Genomic DNA, 25,718 nt, shown 5'->3' with positions numbered 1-25,718 from the left:
GTCACATGTCATGAGATTCTCTGGAGGGGCTAAGGATGATTCACTTTAATAAATAAGAGACTATAGTGCAACTCCTGTCACCAAAAAAATGTGGCACGATAGAGAAATCTGTGTAAGTCAAAAAAAGAGCCGGCAACTGATACTATCGATTTAATCTTTATAACATTTTCACAATAACCTCTTAACATTTTGACCCTTCCTTGTTTCATGATACAACAGCAAAGACATATCAATAACTTAATTGGATTCAACAAGGACATAGTTGGTCTTCAATGTTTTTCCAGCATCACTTCATTTAAATTGTGATAGATGGGAGCAAATAGCAATGGGTGAGTCAATGCTCTATGCAATGTTTTATTATATTTTTTCAAGAGAGGAAGATGTTAAGATGAAATAAGGAACCGATACAAGATGCATTGGCTACAATAGACTCCCACAGTGGAGCTGTCATAATACCCATAAAACCTAACGGTCAAACAATGAAATGGTTCCAATAATTTCCCCACCATGTTTTCCCCTTAGGTAATTTTAGAAACACTTACAATAAGGGCTGTATTTTGTGTAGGCTTACCATGGGTTGACATTGTTAACCATGTACATTTCTGGGACAAGGTGATTTATCAATATATTCAACTCTATTTACTCTCAAATCCGAGATTCTAACATTTGCCTAGATTCGTCAGTCTCGTCCCGATCATCATGGCATTTGTAGTTCTTTCTTATAGCCACATTTTAAAAAAAAAAACATTTTTTTTTAGGTTAATTCAAGTCACCTTGTCCTAGAGAGATTTACACAGTTGTAAAAACATCACACCAAGGTAAGCCTACATGAAACACAGCCCTTATTTTGAGTGTTTCTAAAAATCCCCTATGGGAGAAATGTATGGTGAAAAAAACATTGGAACCATTTCCTTGTTTGACTGCTAGGTTTTATGGGAATTATGACTCATACTGTGGTACTCTGTTTCTCTCATGCAGCCTGATCCAATCAGACTGAAATGATTACTGTCCAGCCAATCATAATAAAGATGACTGCGGTGTGTAAACCAAGATCCCAAGTGGAGCAGCAGATCCATTACCACTGTGCAAAAGTTGCTCCTCCTACTCACATCTGCAATGAAGTTCAACTTTTATACTGTCCCAAGATGCACAGAAATACACTAATACATGACAAAACAACAAAGTGGTGTCTTTTCCATTTTTAACTGCGTTTTTGGAATTCTTCTCACAGACAAAGGAATGGTAATTTTCACACAACAGAAATAAATAACTCCTCTTCAAGACGATGGATGGAGACACTCAGTCCAAAAACTTGCGGTTCTGGTTCTGACCAAAGAGAGCCACTCGAATCTCAGGCATCATCTGAGCAGAAAGACAGACACTGGATTAGTGCCAAGCTGAACCTCATGAAAACACAGGGCCAAACTATATCTGAGAATTTGCAGTACAATCATGTGCAAAACTTCACACAGCATATTCATCTAAGGAATCTTGGTAAGCCGATAGCTTTATGCGAGGATATTCACACTGTTGGTTGTTTATATTGGAAAAATGTCAATGAACTAGATGTGCTAGCTGTTCATAGTGCCACTACAGTTCCTGTGAGAGTGTCCCTGTGCCCTTACCTGCTGAGCCATGAGGTCCAGTCTGCTCTCTAGGGTGTTGGACACCTTGATCTTCCCATCAGCATTGTAGATTTCAATACCTCCAGAACTGAAAGAGACACACAAACATCTTTGAATTAACTCATGAACCCTTGACTTACACCTTAGAAAGACCACAGAAGACAATTATGTGTTAATCAATCAATACTAATTCAAAATAAAACCTATTTGAAATGAATGGGTTCACATTGAGACAAGGGACTGTCCTCTTACATGTCTGGAGACAGGAAGTTGTCCTGGTCAATGCGAACCTCAATATTGTTCTTCACTGCTGCTTTATAGACGGGAATAGTCTTCTGGATAGCCGCCTGAATAGGAATACAACATATAAATCATGCATCAACCCGGTATACAAGAAAATACACTTGGAACAACATTGAACTGTTACCAAGTGAAAAGGATCATTCTAACCTGAAGCACCTGCAGGTCCTGTTTACGACAGCGGATGGTCACTTTGGTCTCAAGAAGCTGATAGAAACCCTAATATTAAACAGAGCGACAGACACATTCAAAACATTTGCATCAAATAAAGTGAAACTCACCGCACAATGCCTTTGACCTAAACAACATGCAGGCCTATGTAAATGCATACTGACATGTTTGCATGAGTGTAACTGATAGATGCTACTGAATGTAAAATGTAACGTGAATGTAGGCCTAGAGTAATAGTTCTTTCTGTTTCTCTCAGCGTTGTGTTCTATTGGTCTTATTTTACATGCATGTCGTTCTCCTTGAGCTGTTCTTGTCGATTTATGTTCTATATCATGTCATGTTTTAGGTTCTGTGTGGACCCCAGGAAGAGTAGTTGCTGCTTTAGCAATAGCTAATGGGAAACCCAATAAAACACTAAAACTGTGTCAAGGACAAGTATTGCATTATTACAAAAAAGCCTCACCTGCAGAACCAGCCCGTCCATCAGTGCTGGGTACCTGGCTGGGTCCTTGGCTACGTTGGCCAGCCGTTGACGTGCCTCGCTCAACATTTCCTGAGGACACACATTGAGGGTTAGCCTATTATCTACATGGAATGCATTGCTGTAGCAGAACATCATGCCTCAGGCCAAGACAAATTAAAAACTTACTGAAATCATGTCGTCGCGAGCCTTTAATACCTTCAGGCGAGCCTGGTTCATTAGGTTAGACATTTGACTACAGAGGAAGAGAGGTAAGTAAACCTGTGGCACAGGACCACAATCACAAGCCCAAGCAGTTGTAAGTTACAGCTACTGTAACATATACTGTGCTTGTTACAATGAATGAGCTGCCGAATGTGACTTCAAATTTAGAATATTTAAAAAAGGAAGTGTCAGACAAATTCCTCATCAGAGAAAGAAGAGATTGAGGAAGTCTCCGAGGGAGCTGAGAGACTAGAAGCAACACTGCCTGAGCTGTAAAGAAAAAGAGTGACAAACATTTTCTTCTGCTGCTCGATCTGCTTCTCTTTCTTCTCGTAATACTCCATGATCTTCAACCTCTGTGTCTGCACCAGACGGCCCTTCTCGATGTTGAACTCCTCTTCCGCCTGCAGGGGGAGACACTTGTCACTCAGAGCATGCAATTAGAAGGACCTGTCTTTATGAGGATACATTTTAAGAAGCATTGAACCAGTAGAACTGTTAAAAGGTACTAAATTGATTGCTTTCATTCAGTAAATTCTCATGTCTTAGGGGAGTGATCATACTTTCTTATTTCAGTTGAACATGCCTATGCAAATCTTTTGAGTTTGTGTTTGCTGAAAACACACAATGTGTATGTGCTGAACTATGCCAGTCACTTGTGAATAAGCACTGTACCTTGGCATCAATTTCTTCTGCCTTCTCATTGGCCTCCTGCTCAATGAAGGCCATCATGTGTTTGATCTATACAGGGGGATAGAACAGTGTGAATGAGAGATGATTTGACAGTATAAAGACTCACCACATTAGGTATGCTTTCCAAGTCATGTTTCATACTGAAGAGAGTCAAGAGGCAGACTTAGAAAGCTTCATTGCTCTGTACATTAACTTCTCTTTTGGTTCCACCATGTTGTGTGAAATGTATATAGCTTACATTTCTGTTTCATCATTTTCATCTAACAAAACTTGTTTCTAAACCATAAACTACAGAGGGAAATGTAATTATGAAGCCTCCTAATCTATTCTACTTTATATACAGTGCATGAGAAGGGTTGGTGAGACAAGACACCCAGGATCACTCAAGTTCCTCCGCTGACCATGGGTTTTACCATCATGTGACCATATATTGTATCTCTACCTCACAAATACAGCACTGAGTAAATGTATTGTGCAATAAGATGTCTCAAATGTATTAACAATTAAACATCCTAATTATACTAGACATTGTGATTGTATTTTAGTAGAAGGATTTATTTTCAAGGACAACCTTGGCATAATACAATCACAATTACAATTATGCTCCTTACAAATATACATTTGCAAACATTTATAATTGGAAAGGAAAAATGCCTTAATATAGCAGAAGTTGGATTAAGGTTAAAAGGCTGTAATTGCAATGTACCTGCTTCTGAACGTCGGCATCGCTGAGCGCCATGGTTGCAGCAGTCTAGTATCTTGTTTCCTTGAATAAAATATAAACACCGTGATTTAAATAAAATAAATGCAACATGGTTTTCAATATTGTAAATCCTTTAGTACGATGTATCAATCAATTCATTAAATACCAGTGAAATACAGCCAGGAATGTATGGATTAATCGTTGTAGTCGTGACTAAAGACGTCTACGCTGGATCAGCTGATTTTCAACGTCACATGATGTTTACTTCCGGTCTCACCCACCAGCAACAGGAGTGATGAGCAGACACGACTGGCACTGTATATATAATATATGCCATTTAGCAGACGCTTTTATCCAAAGCGACTTACAGTCATGTGTGCATACATTCTACGTATGGGTGGTCCCGGGAATCGAACCCACTACCCTGGCGTTACAAGCGCCATGCTCTACCAACTGAGCTACAGATGCCTGCTATGTTAAGTTAGGGGTATATATTAACAAAAACGAGTGAGTGCAGTGGATACATTTGTAAAATATCTAATAAACAGTGGTGGAAAAAGTACCCAATTGTCATACCTGAGTAAAAGTAAAGATACCTAAATGACTCAAGTAAAAGTGAAAGTCACTTGTACACAAATGTACTTACGTATCAAAAGTAAAAGTATAACTAATTTCAAATTCATTATATTAGGCAAACCAGACGCCACCTTTTTCTTTTACACTCAAACATCATTTACAAATGAAGCATTTGTGTTTGTTTAGTGAGTCTGCCAGATCAGAGGCAGTAGGGATGACCAGGGATGTTCTCTTGATAAGTGCCAGAAATGGACAATTTTCCTGTCCTGCTAAGCACTCAAAACGTAATGAGTACTTTTGGGTCTTAGGGAAAATGTAAAGAGTAAAAATTACATTATTTTCTTCAGGAATATAGTGAAGTATAAGTAAAAGTAGTCAAAAATATAAATTGTAAAGTAAAGTACAGATACCCCCCAAAAATACTTAAATAGTACTTCAAAGGAAGTATTCAACCCCTTTGTTATGGTAAGCAGAAATAAGTTCAGGAGTAAACATTTGCTTAACAAGTTCCATGGACTCACTCTGTGTGCAATAATAGTGTTTAACATTGTTTTTTAATGACTACCTAATCTCTATATCACACACATACAATTATATGTAAGGTCAGTCAGTCGAGCAGTGAATTTCAAACACAGATTCCACAAAGACCAGTGAGATTTTCCAATGCCTCGCACAAAAGGGAACCTATTGGTAGATGGGTAAATATAAAAAAGCAGATGTTGAATATCTCTTTGAGCAGGGTGAAGTTATTAATTAAACTTTGGATGGTGTATCATTACACCCAGTCACTACAAAGATAGAGGCATCCTTCCTAACTCAGTTGCCGGCTAGGAAGGAAACCGCTCAGGTATTTCACCACGAGGCAAATGGTGACTTTAAAACTGTTACAGAGTTTACTGGCTGTGATAGGAGAAAAATGAGGATGGATCCACATTATAGTTACTCCACAATACTAATATAAATATTATAAAAACATGCATCCTGTTTGCAATAAGGCACTAAAGTAAAACTGCAAAGAATTTGGCAAAGAAATTAACATTATTTCCTGAATACAAAGTGGTATGTTTGGGGCAAATCCAACACAACACATTTCTGAGGACTATACATATTGTCAAGCATGGTGGTGTCTGCATCATGTTGTGGTATGCCTGTCATCGGCAAGGACTAGGGAGCTTTTTAGGATAAAAAATAAACAAAATAGTGTTAACCACAGGTAGAAAAAAACACAAGGCCAAATATACACTGGAGTTGCTTACCAAGATGACCTGTAATGTTCCTGAGTGGCCTAGTTAGAGTTCTGACTGAAATCAGCTTGAAAAATCTATGGCAAGACTTGAAAATGGCTGTATAGCAATGATCAACAACCAACTTGACAGAGCATAAAGAATGTTAAAAAGAGTATTTCGCAAATATTGACAATCCAGGTGTGCAAAGCTCTTAGAGACTTACCCAGAAAGACTCACAGCTGTAATCATTGCCAAAGGCAGACACTTCCAGATGGCAGAGAGTCATTCACTGTGCTGTAGAAGGAAAGAATCCAGAATGAGTCAGAACCAGAATGGAAACTCTGTGCTATTTTTAACATGTATTGACTCAGGGGTATGAATACTTACGTAAATTAGATATTTATGTATTTAATTTTCAATGCATTCGCAAACATTTCTAAAAACATGTTTTCACTTTGTCTTTATGGGGTATTGTGCGTAGATGAGAGAAAAACATCTATTTAATCCATTTTGAATTCAGGCTGTAACACAACATAGTGTGGAATGAGTCAAGGGGTATGAATACTTTCTGAATGCTTGTATTAAATTAAATAAAGCTGTCAAGCATGGACTTCTCACCGAAATTTTTTCTCAAATGTTAATATTTTAAATGATTTGATACATAATTGTAGCTAATATGATAAAAATTAGAAGGAAATCAATTGTGGATAAAGTCAACATTAGTGGAGGCTGGTGACAGGAGCTATAGGAGGATGGGCTAATTGTAATGGCTGGAATGGAATGAAAGGAACGGTATCAAACACATCAAACATATGGAAACCACATGTTTGACTCTGTCCAATTTATTCCATTCCATCCATTACAATGAACCCATCCTCCTGAAGCTCCTCCCATCAACATTTATTTAAAGGATTTTCGTAATAATCCTCAGGAAAAAATTAGCACGCTGCAGACTGACTAGGTAGTCAATGGTGCAGACCATGGTGCTTGCCAGTAGATGATGCTAGAGGGTTAGAGGAATTCCATAAAAATAGCACAGAGTTTCCATTCTGGTTCTGACTCAGTCTGCATTCTTTCCTTATACAGAACAGTGAATGACTGTCTGCCATCTGGAAGTGTGTCAGAAAACTTTGGCCAACTGCCTGTGACAGCACTACCCTCTCTGCCTCCTCTGTACTGTTAACTATTGTGTCACTCAGAGGTTTTTCACTGACTTACAGCTAGTTAGGTCGACCCAGTGCAAGACAATAGGCATAATAGAAGGCAGAGCTATTTTACCAAGCTGGCACAATGATGAAGTAATCAATCACTTTGCATGCTGCAATTCTATAGCAGCCTCTTACAAATGGAATATATTTATTTTTCACTCCATAAAACATGCATGGCCACATTGTAGCCAACTGTTATGTCATAGTCTGGGCACTGGACAGGGGATGGAGAAAGAGAGAGTGGGAGAGAGAGTGGAAGAGTGAGATAGAGAGAGGGGGGGGCTGCTGTGTCCTGTAGAGCAGCTGGTAGTCCATTGCTAACTACAGCGTGTATGTCACCCTTGTTGCTGTGTCCTCAGCCCTGACTTCCTGTCCGAGTGCACGTCTCTTACTCTATTTCAACATCTGTCTCTCACCTACAACTTTCAACACTTTACAGAGAGGAGCCAGGTAAGAAAGACACTTATTTTATTCTGCTCTTAATTAATGGAATGCAAGGCCGCATCACAGGATATCTTGTTGTTGTTTTAGGGCAGGGCTCCCATACTCTGTTCTTGGAAAGCTACCATCCTGTAGGTTTTTATTCCAACCTTAATCGAGCGCACCTGACTCTTATAATTAGCTGGTTGATACGATGAATCAAGTTAGTTACAACTTGGGTTGGAGCGAAAAATCTACAGGAGGGTACCTCTCTAGGAACAGGGTTGGAGAGCCCTGTTTTAGGGGAATTGTGGTGTGTGAGTGTATACTACTGTAGTAGTATTAGTAGGACATAATAGTACACACAAGTAGTAGTAATATATGTAGTTGAGGGGAGAGGGCCTTGTAAAAGCTTGCTTTGTTAAACCAATATAGAAGGCATTTATATCAGCCATCATGGAGCTCTTTGATGTTATGAAGGGCACAACTCCAAGAAGTTTTAACCTTGTGTATCACCTGTCAACATAAACAGGTCTGTTTCTCTGGGTGTTGTTTGGTGGTTGTCATTAGTAACTGATTAAACAACAGGGACAGGACTATGTTCGAAGTCTTGTGTCCAGCTAACTTGTCATTGACATCAGAAAATACTAGCTTATGTGCGGCCTTTCCTCAAGTGTGTGTGTCTGTGTCCGTACGTCCCTGTGTATATGTTTGTGTGTGCACATGCGTGTGTGTGTCTGTTGTCATGTGTCTGTTTCTAGAAATCCAATCGGCTAAGATCATCAGATGGTTCACGAGGGGCTGAGAGTGTGTCGTTTCCTCTGTCTGACATTCAGACTGACCTTTTATCTCTGGGGCTCTGATATCATGACCATGAGTCTCTGACATCAGTACCATGGGTATCTGATACTATGGGGAAGAGAACAAACCTGGGTTCAAATACTATTTGAAATCATTGCAAATACTTAATCTGGGTTTGATTGAACTTTCCTGGCGCAATGGAGCCAGTAGAATAGTCGCAAACGTGCAAACCCCGTCCATCTGGCACTCCAGACAGACTAAACCAAACACTAAATGTATCTGAAAGATTTCAAATAGTAATTGAACCCAGGTCTGGAAAGGAGTGGGACTCCACATTATAGGGATTCGTTTTAATTCAACTCTGTGGGGGTTAAAAGCCATTGTCAGGAGGTGGATCATTGGAAACCTATAACTCAAAGAGTGAATGAGTCTTATTGGACAGATTAAGCAATTAATATGCTTTAGAACAGGTACTGTACAGTAACCTTCCGCATAAACACGTTTGTGGATATCTGCCTATAGGTCTGCTCTGTACCTTGTAGGGAGAGCGTGATCACCATGTCACTGGTTTCCCTTGTGCCAAAATGCCTAGTAACATACACCTGGCTGGCCTCGATGTTAGAGAGAGGGCAGCTTTCTCGGCATGCTTACAGTTTACACTCAGCTTTAGCCAACAGATATTTAATCCACGGTCTCTGCTGATGTGCCTCTCAGAGACAGTCCATCTCAGGACAAACACACAATGCGTTCTGTAACTGTGCAGAGGAACACAAGTAGTACGGCACACAAGTGCATGAGCTGTTTGATCATTCAATGTCGATCAAATCAGGACATATTTATCATAAACATGGATAAAGTTGACCTCTATGTCCTCTGCCACTGTGGTTCTATGCTTTTTCATTATGTAATAAACAGCTCTGACTTGATCTCAGTGTTTTGACTCTGTGCCTGGGATGAGATGTACATGCATAATGATTAATCAGGGTCACTCAGTGAAGGACAGATGTATTCAATCTCAATATACAAGGAATGAACAATTACATACAGGTGGCATTTAAATGGAAATGATGGACTGAATGACAAGGGGACAATAAGAGGGTGAGGAGTGGGTGTTGGGGGAATACAGTGCCCTCAAAGTATTCAGACCCCTTGACTTTTTCCACATTTGTTACATTACAGCCTTTTTCTAAAATGGATTTAAAAAACATTCTACACACAATACCCCATAATGACAAGTACCTTATTTACATAAGTATTCAGACCCTTCGATATAAGACTTGAATTTTCAGTTTAGGTGCATCCTATTTCCATTGATCATCCTTGATTTGTTTCTACAACTTGTTTGGAGTCCACCTGTGGTAAATTCAATTGATTGGACATTATAGAAGGAATATAGACAGATGTGTTCATTTCCAAATCATGTCCAATCAATTGAATTGTCATTATAGAAGGAATTGTCATGATTGAAGGAATTCCCATTATAGAAGGAATTCCTTATAGAAGGAATTGTCCGTAGAGCTCCGAGACAGGATTATGTCGAGGCACAGATCTGGGGAAGGGTACCAAAAAAAATATGCACCATTGAAGGTCCCCAAAAACACAGTGGCCTCCATCATTCTTAAATGGAAGAAGTTTGGAATCACCAAGACTCTTCCGAGAGCTGGCCGCCCAGCCAAACTCAGCAATCTGGAGAGAAGGGCCTTGGTCAGGAAGGTGGCCAAGAATCCGATGGTCACTCTGGGAGAGCTCTAGAGTTCCTCTGTGGAGATGGGAGAATCTTCCAGAAGGATAGCCATCAGGCCTTTATGGTAGAGTGGCCAGACAGAAGTCACTCCTCAGTAAAACTCACATGACAGCCCACTTGGAGTTTGCCAAAAGGCACATAAACACTCTCAGACCACGAGAAACAAGATTCTCTAGTCTGATGAAACCAAGATTGATCTCTTTGGCCTGAATGCCAAGCACGTGGAGGAAACCTGGTACCGTCCCTACAGTGAAGCATGGTGGTGGCAGAATCATGCTGTGGGGATGTTTTTCAGCAGCAGGGACTGGCAGACTAGTCAGGATCTATAAAAAGATGAACGGAGCAAAGTACCGCGAGATCCTTGATGAAAACCTGCTCCAGAGTGCTCAGACTGGGGCGAAGGTTCACCTTCCAACAGGACAACGACCATAAGCACACAGCCAAGACAACGCAGGAGTGGCTTTGGGACAAGTCTCTGAATGTCCTTAAGTGGCCCAGTCAGAGCCTGGACTTGAATCTGATCAAACATCTCTGGAGATCTGAAAATAGCTGTGCAGTGACGCTCCCCATCCATCCTGACAGAGCTTGAGAGGATCTGCAGAGAAGAATGGGAGAAACTCCCCAAATACAGGTGTACCAAGCTTGTAGCGTTATACCCAAGAAGACATGAGGCTGTAATTGCTGCCAAAGGTGCTTCAACAAAGTACTGAGTAAAGGGTCTGAATACTTATGTAAATGTGATATTTCAGTTTATTTTATTTTATATAAATTAGCAAACATTTCAAAAAAATGTGTGTTTGCTTATTATGGAATATTGTGTGTAGATTGATGAGGGGGGAAAACAATTGAATCAATTTTAGAATAAAATTGTAACATTACAAAATGTGGAAAAAGTCAAGGGGTCTGAATACTTTCTGAATGCACTGTATTTTTCCGACCTCTAAATGTTTTGTGCAACGACACAACTGCAGTACTCCATTCGTGCTGAGTTTGTAAAAATCCCTTCTCCTCTATATCCCCACTGTCGACCACACGTCACGTCATGTGGAATCTCTGGAATAGCTTCTGCTCCTGGCTGAAATGGAAACACCTATATAGGGCCTATACATAGTCAGACCTGTGAGGGTCAGGCTATACATAGAAAAGAATGCTACAACACGGAACAGAGGGTGCTACTTTTTCCACACAGAACTTGATCGGTCCACGTCACTGAAGGACATCTTCTAATATGTTGGTTAACCTTTTCCAGGGACCACAGCTATGAGATAGCCTAGTCCCAGATCTGTTTGTGCTCTTGCCAACTCTATTGCTGCCATTTCAAGCCAAACAATTCCATAAGTAGTTGGCAAGAGAGCAGAAACAGACCCTATGAGGTTCTGTGTCATTAAAACACACAATCGTTCTAGCAACTATTAAGTAGTTATAAAGGTTTTATATTCAACACACTACAGTTGATGAATTTATTGTTGATTTTAGCAATTTACTTTATCTTTTAAACAATATTATCCAATATGTTTTCATGTTAATGGTTGGTTGTCTGTTGTGTCTCTCTAGTGACCAGGTTTCAGACTGGAGGGCAAGGTCCCAGCAGTGTCCAGAGGGGATGACAGTGGTGAGGTCAGTTCCCTGTCTGGAGAGCAGAAGCCTGATTGGCTGGGCCTTGCCACGCTGCAGCTGAGCCAGGGAGACAGTGGCGGGTCTGGCCCCTGGCAGACAGAGAGCAGCCTGGTAGAGTCCTGGTCCACCGTGGGAGACATGATGGACACCGAGGACACCAAGAGCCTGGACAGCAGCGACGGAGTGGTCCACCTAGCTGAGGAGCGCAGCGAGAACCACTCCTCCATCTCCGACATGGTCCACCTAGAGCGGGAGGAGGAGGAGATGCTGGCAGAGGAGGAGGAGGAGGAGGACGGGAGCCTGGGGGAAGAGGAGGAGCTGCAGGCCAGTGTGATGAGTGTGCTTGGGGGAGAAAGAGAACTGGCTGAGCTCAGGGAAGAGGAGCTGGACACCCAGGAATTATTACCTTCATCTGAGGTGTCAGCTGACCACCAAGAGACTATGGATTTAATGATGTCTGTGGCTGAGGAGCTATTTGTCCAAGAGGAGCCTGCTGAAGTATCCCACGCCACCACCGTCTCTATGCCCATGCCAGTTTGGAAGCTAGAGCCCCCCTCTGCCTCCTCTACTCCTGTCCCCTCAATACCTACACTATCTGAGTTACATTCAGAACTCCAATACTCTATGCAGGAGCAGCTCCACCCTCCCCCGGTCCTAGGACCAGGAGCACCACAGCCACCAGATGAGAGACAAACTAACAGCCAACCAGAGTCCTCGGTCTCACTCCACGCTGCCCAGGAGACACAGGAAATCCCACCAGTGACGCAGGAGGTTCCGCCAGAGAAGACAGAGGCTGAGCCTGCTACATGGCTCCCTGCCACTGAGCTACCTGTGCTTCTGTGTGGGGGCGCTGCAATGGTGGCTATTGTGGGAGTGTTAGCTTATGGGGCTGTGGCCTACTGCAGAAAGTAGCAAACCCCTAACCTGTGAACCCCAGCAGCCATATAACCCAGGTCGTTTCAAATCTACTCTAAACTATTCCACCAAGTACATACTGGATTTTACACAATGCATTTCTTTGCATCTATGTAGTATTATGAAGGTTGGTTGCATTTTTTATCTATTTCCTGTGCTAACTCAGTTCACGGAAGAGCTCAGGAGATTTGGAAGAGCAAGAATTTAGGTTTCTCTGTAAATTCACAGGAAATTACACTTAAAATATCTTAAAAATCAGATCTTTGTTTGTTGCTTATTTTTTGTCCCCGTCAATGCACTATAAAATAAAACCGCACACACACACACACGCACACACACACTAATTATGACTATAGTTGAGCCACTTCAAGGGGTATTGTATAATTGCTTGTTCTGTGTCACTGTGGGCAAACTCAGTGACTATGTTAGTTTTCGATCAAATGTATTAGTGGATATTCATCTGTGTAGTGACTCAGCTACAAATCAGCAAAGGGCCAAAGCTTATGTAGCAGCTGTGGATATCTGGGCTTACAGTAATGACTCTGCACTGCCCTCTGGTGCTCAGTTTGCTGTAATACAGAACAACAGCTGCAATTTGTCTACACACTGTAGAGATGGATTTCCGGTTTAACATGGCAGATCAATAAAGGTCCTCTGCAAGCCCTAGAGAATTGAATGCACTCAGATTATGCTCTGTGCTCCAATATTTTCCGACATTGGCCGCTGTGGGGGAAATAGATTTAATAAGCAAATGTCCTTTTGCCATTGTTATTCCTTGTGAAACACACTATGGTTACTCAGCAAACATTCCCAACCTTAATTCTCGCTCTGTTATAAAAAGTAATAAATGTTAACACTTTCTATGAAGTACATACATATACCGTTTTTTCTTTGAATTGAAGGATTGACTAAATTAGATGTATTATTATAATTTTCTGACATGGTGTGATGTGTCTTTACTACTTCCTAGTGGCCATGTGTGGAACAGTTTTTCCTGTTGTGGATATAAATGATAAGTGACTCATGTTCACATTTCCATGTCCATGGATTCACTGGCTAAAACTTCAAATGGAAAGAGTAGAAATATCGTTATTAATTCTGTATTATTTCATTTGAAATTATATCTAAAACAATCTCAGAGATATACATCACATTTTTTCCTATATAGCACATGTGATTAAATTTTCTCTATGCATGTTGGACCACAAGCCAAAGGTTATCTACACTGTTGACATTGACTGCCTCAAATGAATTCATTCTCCGTTAATAGGAACCAGTGGCATCTACAGTCACTTTGATATAGTGAGAGAAAAAGACATTCTTGCAGAAAAAAATGATACAAAATAACAAAAGAAACTCAACATCCATAATCTAAATATATGCCCTGACCATAGCATGATCTCACCGATATAGTATTACAACCCTGTCGCCTCACAAACTTTATTCCACAGATCTAATCTGTGTCAGTGGCTTTAGTACTTCTTGATTTTCATTGAGTGTCAGTAAATAAAGAAGTTGAATAGGTGTCGACCGTGTTGCGGTTACACTGCCCTTCCCTCATTGATGTTGATATAAATAGACCTTTTCAATAGAGCCTGCAGAGAAGGGGAAGAAAAATGCTTCTTTGTTTGAAGAGATAAAGCGCCCTCATGGCTGCTTTATGATTAAATGTAAACACCTTGGCACAGACACGCACTCATACACACCCACGCACGCACAGAACGCTCTCAGGTAAATATTTCAACCCCATTCTTCCTGCTATGGGTTAATTGTTAGAACTATAGCTGTGATGTTGTAATCAAAACATGTACTTGATCACAATCTATACAAATACATTTAGTAAATAGTGGGAGTCAAGAGAGCCTGCATTATTGGTTGCATGGTTGTTGTTTTTGATTTATAGTTTACTTTTGGCAGAAGTTTGACCATGTTAATGTGTGCAATGGAAAGAAAGCTAGAAGCGGAGAACGTTTAGGCACTGTGGTTTCTAGCATTCGAGCAATGCTAGTCACCTAGAGGAAACCCCACACAAGCACACACACATCTATACACACGCACACACATGCACCCAAAAACTGTCTAGTTATATAAATGTAGGGTCTAGTTCAGTGAGTGTAGACAGCGGTTTTACAGTATATGCCATAGTGTAGGCTAGGGATACGGATAGATATAATCTGTGCATCTTTATTGCATTGTGTCCATAATCTTTTAATCTACCCATCCAGGCAAGATCACCGCTGTATTCACACTCAGCGAACCTGAAAGGGGAACTTCAGGAGTCAATCCGTTGATATTTAAAACGTATGTTGGCAGCATCTAAGAAATTAACTTCTCAAAAATCCCTTGTTTATTTGGAGAGGGAGGAGTTGGGATTTGCGGACAAGACAAATACATATACTTGAACTATGAATCATTAACGACAGCTTTTATGACATAATGCATAGATCAGTTCCACAGTTCCAGTCAATCAACACATATCTATTTATACAAAATTGTGATAGCTGTACAACATATGGTTGCAACAGTGACCATATGGTGTGGCCCACATTGATTTACTGAAATGTTTAATAATCATGTTAATTCATCTCAAAAAGGTTCAATCTATGTAATCGACTCACATCAAGTTATAGTTACAGTACTTATGTATTGTATTTTTATTATTTTTATCATCACTTAGTTTGTTTAATGATTTGAAGTATCAAGGGTGAAAATTAAATCAACAAATGCTGTTAAAAATATAGAAATTGTGGTGAGTACATTAGCAATCCCTAGTGGTTCAGAGGGTGCAATCACGTTACACAAGGTTTTAACAGGTGCAGATGATTCCATCATTAGAATTAGGGAAGTATGGTTTTTAATCATTTACTTTTCAGTCTCCTGCTGAAATCAACACTCATCATGCACACCGTATTGTGTTTTTGTCTTAGGCATACAGTAATATCCATTACAAGTCAGGATAAATCATCAACATTGTATCAATTCTAAGACCAACAGATTGCTAATCTAGTGAAATACAGATCGACTATTTACCAGACATGATGCAACACTTTTCACTACTTTTGATAGATCAGGAGCCATCCTGCGTGTCCATAATAACTTATTATGAAAAAAGGCTAGATGGGCTAAAGGCTATATGGAGCTTATATTCAGGCTTTAGAATGGGAAACTAATAGGGGTTTTATCACTTGATGTCAATGACTACAGTTTGGTTACAGATACAGTGCCTATAGAAAATCTACACCTCCTTAGATTTTCTTCACATTTTATTATTGTTATAAAGTGTGATAAAAAAAAAATTGAATTGTACTTTTTTTGTCAACGATCTACACATATTCTGTAATGTCAAAGTGGAAGAAAAATGTCATTTAAAAAAAGATGAATGAAAAATAAAACACTAATATACCTTGATTAGATAAGTATTCACCCCCCTAAGTCAAAGCATGTTAGAAACACCTCTCGCAGCGATTACAGCTGTGACTCTTTCTGGGAAAGTCTCATAAAAGTGTTGCACACCTGGATTGTGCAATATTCCCACATTATTCTTTTCAAAATTCTTCAAGCTCTGTCAAGGTATTGGGGATCATGGCTAGACAGCCATTGTAAAGTCTTCCCATAGCTTTTCAAGCATATTTAAGTCAAAACACTCACTGTATTCTTGGTAAGCAACTCCAGTGTAGATTTGGTTATTGTCCTGCTGAAAGGTGAATTCCTCTCTCAGTGTCTGGTGGAAAGCAGATGAAGCAGGTTTTCCTTCAGGATTTTGCCTGTGCTTAGCTCCATGCTGTTTATTTTCATCCTGAAAAACATCCCAGTCTTTGCCCATGTCAAGCATACCCATACCATGATGCAACCACCACCATGCTTGAAAATAAGGAGGCAGTTACTCAGTGATGTGTAGGATTTTCTACAAACATAAGGTTTTGCATTTAGGCCAAAAGTGTATTCCTTTGCTTCTGTTTTTTTCTTCAGGATTACTTTAGCGCCTTGTTGAAAACAGGATGCATATTCTGTATATTTTATTCTTATTTTCGCTCTATCATTTAGGTAATTATTGTGGAGTCACTACAACGTTGACCTATCCTGTTTTCTCCCATCACAGCCATTGAACTCTGTAGCTGTTTTAAAAATCATCAATGGCCTCGTGGTGACATCCCTAAGCAGTTTCCTTCCTGTCCTCAGTTCAGTTCAAAAGGACGACTACATCTTTGATGTGTCTGGGTGGTTTAATACATCATCCACAGCATTACTATTAACTTGACCATGCTTAAAGATATATTCAATGTCTGATTTGTTATTGTTGCCCATCTACCAAGCACTGACCTTCTTTATTAGGCTTTCAAAAATATCCCTGGTCGTTGTATTTGAATATGTGCTTGAAATGCAACGACTATATTTTAGTTATTCAATTTTATTAATTTGTAAAAATGTGTAGAATTTTCTTTTCACTTTGACAATATGGAGCATTTTGCATAGATCAATGACAAAGAATCTAAATCTATTTCAACCCCACTTTCTAGCGCATCTTATTGTGAAAATAAAGTGAAAGGGAGAGTAGACTTTCTATAGGCTATGTAAGTGTTAGCCATGTGATACAATACACTTAAAACACAGAAGATATAATGGAAATTATATAGACATTTCCCCAAGCAGTTCAAGGGTCTCAGATTTCAATTTACAGGAAATTTATGATAAGATAATATGTATGTTAATAAATATCTACCCATAAATGCTAATTAGAATGCTATTGGAAGATATTCCTGGATAAATGAAGTCATAAGAGAGGTTTGTTCATGTGATCTTCATGTGATCTGATCTAGTAACAGTGTGAAAGAGTGATTGTGGGAGGTGTATCTGATCTGCTCTTCCAAAAAGAGAAGTGTTGCCAACCACGAATTGACGTTGACACATTTAAATAGACCAATCTCTTTATCTGGCGCTTCGTTTTAGCCGAAAGGTGAATATTGGGGCTTACACCACTATATATACACTTGCACAAGTACATCCATCTCACACAAACAGTGGTCAGACACTGCTTGCCTTGTCTGAAGTTTACACTCAAATATACAAAATGGTGAGTCATGACGGATTGCAGATCAATTTAGTTCAATTTGAAATACATTCCATGTTGCTTTTGAATAAGGCATTTATTCCTATTCATTCTGTAGATTAACTTTTCTCCTAATTACGACATTGTAGTTGATTGCATGTTATTGATGTTTTCCTAGAGCTCACTGGATAATGACATCAACCAGCACTTCCAGGATGCAATTGATGTGATTCAACGGCACTCTGACGATCCGTATTGTGATACAGGTAAACTTACACTTCAAAACTCATTCCAGAAAACCAGATTTAAATCTGAACGCTAACAATCACCATCATTATATTAGGCACGGACATTATTGTTAATATTTTCTTTGTATTGAGCATGTCAGAAAAATGATTCAATACATTTTAGTCTCATTGGTTCTGGCAGTGAAGACTATTCAATGACTATATTTTTCTCCCACTACTTAGAGTATAAGTACTTTGAGCCTCCAACGCGATCGAGCATAATGTGCTGCTACCCCATCACCCACCCTTCTGATGTGCCAGGGCCATATGACTGGAACGAGCAGACGGTGAGTGTACAGAACAAGTGGTTGTATTTTACCAGTATAGTACTATTGACTGACTTCTCCAAGTTTGCACAACAATGATGTAAGGTTACAGTACATGTATGTGTCATGTCTCATGTGGATGTGACTGACCTGACCAGTTATTCTCTCCTCGTCCTGCCAGTCATGGCCTCATGTTGTTCCTTACGGCTCACTGGGTCCATCTGTGACCGTGGACTACCCCCAGTTCTACTCCATCGCACCGCCACCGAGGAGCGGCAAAGGTGAGCAGTGTTTGGCCACCAGCGATGAGTGATGACAATGTCTGTAAGAGATGTCAGAGAGTACAACTACACATGCTGGAATTGAACATGTTTCTACTACCTCAGATGTTTGATTGGAAAGTATCAAATTGACATCGTTACAACTGAATCTCTGCCTGTTTATGATTTTATTATAACTAAAGTCAACCTTTTCATCTCATCAGGTCGCAAGAAGCTGCGTCTTTATGAGTACCTGCATGAGGCTCTGGGCGATCCCAACACGGCTGACTCCATCCAGTGGACGGACCGTGGCAGTGGCACCTTCCACTTCATCTCCAAGAACAAAGAGAAGTTGGCCGAGTGCTGGGGCAAGCGCAAGGGCAACCGCAAGACCATGACCTATCAGAAAATGGCACGGGCGCTGCGCAACTACAGCCGAACGGGCGAGATCGTAAAGGTGCGCCGCAAACTCACCTACCAGTTCAACCCATCGATCATCCAGAGGCTTGGGGGCATCAGTCACGTCATTCCCCCCGCCGGGCACCCCGGGGCTGGCCACCCTGGGCGGGAGGTGCTCCTCCACCAGCAGCATGCCCCATCTGAACAGGCTTACTATGGCTCTGCTGCTGCACCTGACTGGCACAACTGGTATGGACATTACTCCCTCCAGGGAGACTGTGATCTTGCCACAAGCTTCACTTCATCCACAGTCACCAAGGCGTGAACTCAGGTAATGTCACTGTGGAAAATAACAGAGGTTAAAAGCTGCTTTAGCTTGCTGTCAATTCATACGGTTACTCCTGCATACTTCTGAGGGGGCCTACAACTGGGCCTTGTTATGCAGCCATTGTGTTATGGGTGTCAGGAAACGTAACGAAACATAAAGAAAATGTAAAAATGTTTACTCTCCGTTAGTTATGCCATTTAAAGGAAAATGTAATGACCATTGATCAGGTATTGTGGATCATTGAATATGTAAATAATGAAAATATATCAACTTTTTTTTACCTATGAGAACTGTGAACCAGTTACAAGCATTCGGTGTGGGTACTGTACATGTAAAGGGAAATAACTACAATGTTGGATTCAAATAAGAACATGTATTACTGCATGTCATTTTGTAAATAATGAATTCAAATCCTTTGTATCTCACACACATTGATGTATTTTAATAAATAATTTTTGTTTAATTTGTGTTTGTACTGTGTATACGCTTTTATTTTAGGCAATGAATGATTTATCACTGCATCAACACTGACTTCAACACTGACTTCAACACTGACTACTGACTACATAACTGTGCCATTCTTGCTTACCTAACAATGGTGAAAATGTCATGAGTTCCAACAAGTGTCCCATCCTTGTTGTGTCCGAGGAAAAAAAGAGGCAAAAAAAGAGAAAACCATGAACTTTGTTGAATGAGCCAAATATGTCTGCTTGTGCAACGGCAATAACAACACTGTCTACCCCTCACTCACAATTCCCCATCAATCCACACTCTGTAAGACATGAACACAAGGTGTATCGCTATCCCAAAAGGCAAACCATTGTGATAAGTGCTGTTTTCCTGTCAAGAGAGCCCATGGATGCTCTTATCTTGCCCAGCGGTGAGGATGTGGTCAGTCCTGGGAGACAGTGCTTCTCTTGTGGTGGTCATTGTTCCTGTGGTGAAGGTTTATTTACGGTAGCCTAGTTGTGGTGAGTAGTGCAGGCCAGGCAATAAGCAAGGCAGCCCCAACTGACTGTCATGTTGCGGAAGCATAATAAAAGCCTGGGTGTCACACAGTTCCTTCATACATCTCATCTAACACACAACTCTGTGAAAAACCTGGGATCAGGACCTGTGACTGCAGCAATCTACGTGCATCCGGCAACGATGGTAAATATGAGACCGTTATAAGCTTATTGAGGATAACTGCACAGTGATGTATATTGACGTCACACTTTCAAACTGAACTGTATGTGTGAGTGCTGTGCAATTTGAACCGGTTATCTTTGTCCGAATTCTTTCGAAGACAACCAGACAGATCTGGAGGTGATTTTGGACTTTCTGGAGGAACACTACAGACAGGGCACTGGAGATGGCAGAGAAACAGGTTATCCTCTATTAGCGTTATGAATCACACAAATAAATGGATTATTGTATATTTTTAATGCCACCTCTTGTTCTACACTATTGCAGTGGGAGGCGTCTGTGCTTTGCCTACACCAGTGACAATGGAAGGAAACTCTGGTGAAACTTATTGTGATCACTGGTGCCATAAGGAAAAGGTACGCATTCAATGATATAAGCCTCCCCATGATGCTTAGGTCAGCCTGTCATAGACAGCACTTTGATCTGTGAAAGATACACAGTATATGGCTATAGTTTATTGGGCGAGGTTCTGCTTGTCTCAGTCATACAACTCAGTTGGTTAAAAAAACAACGTGTTTTTCAGGCCCTGCAATCACATGGTGGCTACACAACAACACTACTGGACCAAAACAATACTACACCGCCTGAGAAAGGGACAGACCACACATTGCCACATACTATGCCAGCAAGACCAGCACCCACACACCACACTGGACCTGGTGAGAGAGGCAACTTCCCTTTTTGTGGTTAGCAGATACTGCCACTGGAGCTCATGCTGCCCTGAGGGACCAATGCCTAAAGAGACCTGCCTTTAACTGTAAAGGACAATGGTCCCATACACCGCTTATCTCTGTACGTTTTACATACATACAACTTTACCACTGAACACCATCACAGCTGGTCATCTCAAAAAGGGATTTTTATTATCAATTATGATGGGATATTGTTAACCGCTCCACTCTATCTTATCATTGTTACTGTGGTTACAGGTAGAAAGGTGTGTCTGTTTCACTTCTTGTTTGAGATGCTGGAGAACCTTGGCATGGTCCACTGCGTTTCCTGGGTGCCAGAGGCAGCAGACGGAGTGTTCCGCTTCCCTTCCCGGAACAAGGAACAGGTAGCAGCACTCTGGGGGCAGAGGAAAGGCAACAGGAGGCCCATGACCTACCAGAAGATGTCCAGGGCGCTGAGGAACTACACCCAGTCTGGAGAGATCTTCAAGGTGAAGAAGAAACTGACCTATCAGTTCAGCAGACCGACCTTGAGTGCCTTGCGGAAGTGCCATCAGGGAAAACTGTAAAGGACACATATTCACATGAGAAACTGTAATCTATTGTAAATATCAATCATCAATTAGATCATCATCAATTCAATCATCAATCATTTGAAGACTGACTTGATTTAGTCTATGGATTTGTATCAGTAGCTAGGCCGGCTGTGTGAGATTTTACACAGACAGAGGTATGTGACTGGCATGTAGTGTAGGCTTTTGCTATAGGATACTACACTGAGTGTACAACACATTAAGGACACCTGCTCTGTCCATGACAGACTGACCAGCTGAATCATGGTGAAAGCTATGATCCCTCATTGATGTCACTTGTTAAATCCACTTCAATCCGTGTAGATAAAGGGGAGGAGACAGGTTAAAGAAGGATTTTTAAGCCTTGAGACAATTGAGACATGGATTCTGTATGTGTGCTATTCAGAGAGTGAATGGGCAAGACAAAAGAAGTGCTTTTGAACAGGGTATGCAACTCAATATTAGGAAGGTGTTCCTAATGTTTGGTATACTCAGTGTACATGTAATAAACATTTGAATACTACATGTGTCACACATATATGAGCATATAAGTATTACACATACTTATACATTTACATATAGTATACACATATACACTGACTATACAGGAACACCTTCCTCCTAATATAGAGTTGCAGCCTACAAGGTGTTGAAAGCGTTCCTCAGGGATCTTGGCCCATGTTGACTCCAATGCTTCCCACGGTTGTGTCAAGTTGGCTGGATGTCCTTTGGCTGGTGGACCATTCTTGATATACACGGGAAACTGTTGAGTGTGAAACACACAGCAGTGTAGAAGTTCTTAACACAAACCGGTGCACCTGGCAAATACTACCATACCCTGTTCAAAGTCACTTAAATATTTTGTCTTGCTCATTCACTCTCTGAATGGCACACATACACAATTCTTGTCTCAATTGTCTGAAGGCTTAAAAAGTATTCTTTAACCTGTCTCCTCCCCTTCATCTACACTGATTGAAGTGGATTTAACAAGTGACATCAATGAGGGATCATAGCTTCCACCTGAATTCAACAGGTCAGTCTGTCATGGATAGCGCAGGTGTCCTTAATGTTCTGTACACTCAGTGTAGTATCCTATAGCAAAAGCCTACACTTCATGCCAGTCAGAACAGTTGAGGTCGGAAGTTTACATACACCTTAGCCAAGTACATTTAAACTCAGTTTTTCACAATTCCTGACATTTAATCCTAGTAAAATATCCTTGTCTTAGGTCAGTTAGGATCACCACTTTATTTTAGGAATGTGAAATGTCAGAATAATAGTAGAGAGAATAATTTTTTCAGCTTTTATTTCTTTCATCATATTCCCAGTGGGTCAGAAGTTTACATACACTCAATTAGTATTTGGTAGCAGTGCCTTTAAATTGTTGAACGTGGGTCAAACGTTTCGGGGAGCCGCCACAAGCTTCCCACAATAAGTTGGTGAAATTTTGGCCCATTCCTTCTGACAGAGCTGGTGTAACTGAGTCAAGTTAGTAGGCCTCCTTGCTCGCACACGCTTTTTCAGTTCTGCCCACACATTTTCTATAGGATTGAGGTCAGGGCTTTGTGATGCCCACTCCAAGGCCTTGATTTTGTTGTCCAAAAACCATTTTACAACAACTTTGGAAGTATGCTTGGGGTCATTGTCCATTTGGAAGACCCATTTGTGACCACGCTTTAACTGATGTCTTGAGATGTTGCTTTAATATATCCACATAATTATCCTCCCTCATGATGCCATCGATATTGTGAAGTGCACCAGTCTCTCCTATAGCAAAGCACCCTCACAACATGATGCTACCACCCCCGTGCATCACGGTTGGGATGGTGTTCTTCGGCTTGCAAGCCTCCCCCTTCTTCCTCCAAACATAAAGGTAGTCATTATTGTCAAACAGTTCTATTTTTGTTTCATCAGACCAGAGGACATTTCTCCAAAAGGTATGATCCCCATGTGCAGTTGCAAATCGTAGTCTGGCTTTTTTATGGCGGTTTTGGAGCAGTAGCTTCTTCCTTGCTGAGCGGTGTTTGAGGTTATGTCGATATAGGACTCATTTTACTGTGGATATAGATACTTTTGTACCTGTTTCCTCCAGTATTTTCACAAGGTCCTTTGCTGTTGTTCTGGGATTGATTTGCACTTTTCGCACCAAAGTACGTTCATCTCTAGGAGACAGAACGCGTCTCCTTCCTGAGCGGTATGTCGGCTGCATGGTCCCATGCTGTTGATACTTGCTATTATTTGTACAGATGAACGTGGTACCTTCAGGCATTTGGAAATTGCTCCCAAGGATGAACCAGACTTGTGGAGGTCTACAATTTATTTTGGGCTGATTTCTTTTGATTTTCCCATGATGTCAAGCAAAGAGGCACTGAGTTCGAAGGTAGGCCTTGAAATACATCCACAGGTACACCTCCAATTGACTCAAATTATGTCAATTAGCCTATCAGAAGCTTCTAAAGCCATGACATAATTTTCTGGAATTTTCCAAGCTGTTTAACAAGAAATGTGTGGAGTGGTTGAAGAATGACCTAAGTGTATGTAAACTTCCAACTTCAACTGTACCTGTAAAATCTCACACAGCAGGCATAGCTACTGATACAAATATATATCCTAAATAATTTAATGCTTTATATAATCAGTGTATAATTAGGTAATAAGACTCGAGGGGGTGTGGAATATGGCTAATATACCACAGCTAAGGGCTGTTCTTAGGCAAGACGTAACCCTGGATACAGCCCTTAGCCATTGTATATTGGCCATAAACCAACGTAATTAGAAGAGTAAAAATAAATGTTAAACCCTTGGTATAAGGTCTGTTATAACCTGGGTGGTTCGAGCCCTGAATGCTGATTGGCTGACAGCCGTGGTATATCAGACCGTATACCACCGGTATGACAAAACAAATATTTGAACTGCTCTAACTATGTTGGTAACCAGTTTATAATTGCAATAAGGCACCTCTGGGGTTTGTAGTATATGGCCAATATACCATGGCAAAGGGCTGTATCCAGGCCCACCGTGTTGCATTGTGCAAAAGAACATGTCTTAGCAGTTAAATATTGGCCATATACCACACCCATGTGCCTTATTGCTGAAATATACCACGGATTTCAGCCAATCAGCATTCAGGGATCAAACCACACCAGTTTATAATATATATTTAATAATATTTATGTTTCATAATGTTTACTTAGGTTTCTTTCTTGTTAAATGTTAATAAAGTATAATAAATGTCATGAAAAATTATGTAATTGAAACATACCCAAACCACAATAGTCATGACAATGTCGGGGGATTAGTTTGGTATTTATACATTTTCAATTCATGAAATAATCCATTCCGTTTTCAACTAAATGCAATTATGTTTCTCGAGTCAAATGTCAACATTTGCATGATTGGAACTAAATTCACCCGGTGGAAAATATATGGCCACTGTGGAGCGCGTGCATAATTATTAATCTCACCTGCCCAGTTGTTGACACCACTGAGGTATAATAACTGTTGACACAACGGAGATATGCCATGTTTTCACCTGATACACGGCCATGTAAACGTTTCTTTGAAAAGGAATGTAGGCCTATTGTTTATACGTAAAAACCAGTTGAGACAACGCTGCAGAGTGCCGAGGTGAGTTCGGGCTACTGCATTTTCTTTCATAGGCCTATATTTTCTTCATGGGCATTTTCAGTCTGAAATTGTTCATGAAGAGTATGCAATGAGTCAGTGTATTCATTCTGCCAGTTGCTAAACTAGTTTCTATTGGACAAATTCAGTTATGTCCCGTTTCGTTTCGCTTGCTTCCGTTCAAGAAACGTTTTGAAACAGAATCGGCGGAATTAATACGCCCCTACAGGAAGGGTTTAAATTATATAGCCGATTGACTGAATAAAAATAGTTAGGTTGGCTGTTAGCCTAATTTCTACAGATTCGACTGATTTAAGTTCGATTAGGCCTACACGGGTGGCTGTTCCTAGGTGTCATTAAAAAACAGGTTTTTACCTTTATCTAACTAGATC

The 25,718-nt window shown here is 40.6% G+C and overlaps 3 protein-coding genes across 3 annotated transcripts; 2 read left to right on the top strand and 1 right to left on the bottom strand.

The window, feature by feature from the left end:
- Positions 1 to 135: 135 nt before the first annotated feature.
- Positions 136 to 4,453, bottom strand: LOC123995605 (V-type proton ATPase subunit E 1-like). The gene is made up of 10 exons (XM_046299235.1): positions 4,344 to 4,453; positions 4,181 to 4,240; positions 3,457 to 3,522; positions 3,076 to 3,185; positions 2,746 to 2,812; positions 2,560 to 2,649; positions 2,076 to 2,144; positions 1,878 to 1,972; positions 1,626 to 1,713; positions 136 to 1,362 (listed from the first exon to the last, which is right to left on the bottom strand). Exons 2-10 carry the CDS (start codon positions 4,211 to 4,213, stop codon positions 1,300 to 1,302), a joined length of 681 nt encoding a protein of 226 aa, XP_046155191.1. The 5' UTR covers positions 4,214 to 4,240; positions 4,344 to 4,453; the 3' UTR covers positions 136 to 1,299.
- Positions 4,454 to 7,445: 2,992 nt separating this feature from the next.
- On the top strand, positions 7,446 to 13,628 carry LOC123994496 (bcl-2-like protein 13). The gene is made up of 2 exons (XM_046297165.1): positions 7,446 to 7,637; positions 11,707 to 13,628. Exon 2 carries the CDS (start codon positions 11,908 to 11,910, stop codon positions 12,679 to 12,681), a length of 774 nt encoding a protein of 257 aa, XP_046153121.1. The 5' UTR covers positions 7,446 to 7,637; positions 11,707 to 11,907; the 3' UTR covers positions 12,682 to 13,628.
- A 2,966-nt stretch (positions 13,629 to 16,594) lies between these two features.
- LOC123994495 (transcription factor Spi-C-like) lies at positions 16,595 to 19,734 on the top strand. Its single transcript, XM_046297164.1, has 5 exons — positions 16,595 to 17,755; positions 17,910 to 17,997; positions 18,202 to 18,305; positions 18,466 to 18,565; positions 18,769 to 19,734. Exons 1-5 carry the CDS (start codon positions 17,753 to 17,755, stop codon positions 19,266 to 19,268), a joined length of 795 nt encoding a protein of 264 aa, XP_046153120.1. The 5' UTR covers positions 16,595 to 17,752; the 3' UTR covers positions 19,269 to 19,734.
- Positions 19,735 to 25,718: the final 5,984 nt, after the last annotated feature.

The sequence above is a fragment of the Oncorhynchus gorbuscha genome, linkage group LG14 (genome assembly GCF_021184085.1).
Source record: "Oncorhynchus gorbuscha isolate QuinsamMale2020 ecotype Even-year linkage group LG14, OgorEven_v1.0, whole genome shotgun sequence".
NCBI classification, from domain to species: Eukaryota; Metazoa; Chordata; class Actinopteri; order Salmoniformes; family Salmonidae; genus Oncorhynchus; species Oncorhynchus gorbuscha.
Note: the sequence above shows the minus strand (reverse complement) of the source record. Positions and strands in the feature narration are given on the sequence as shown.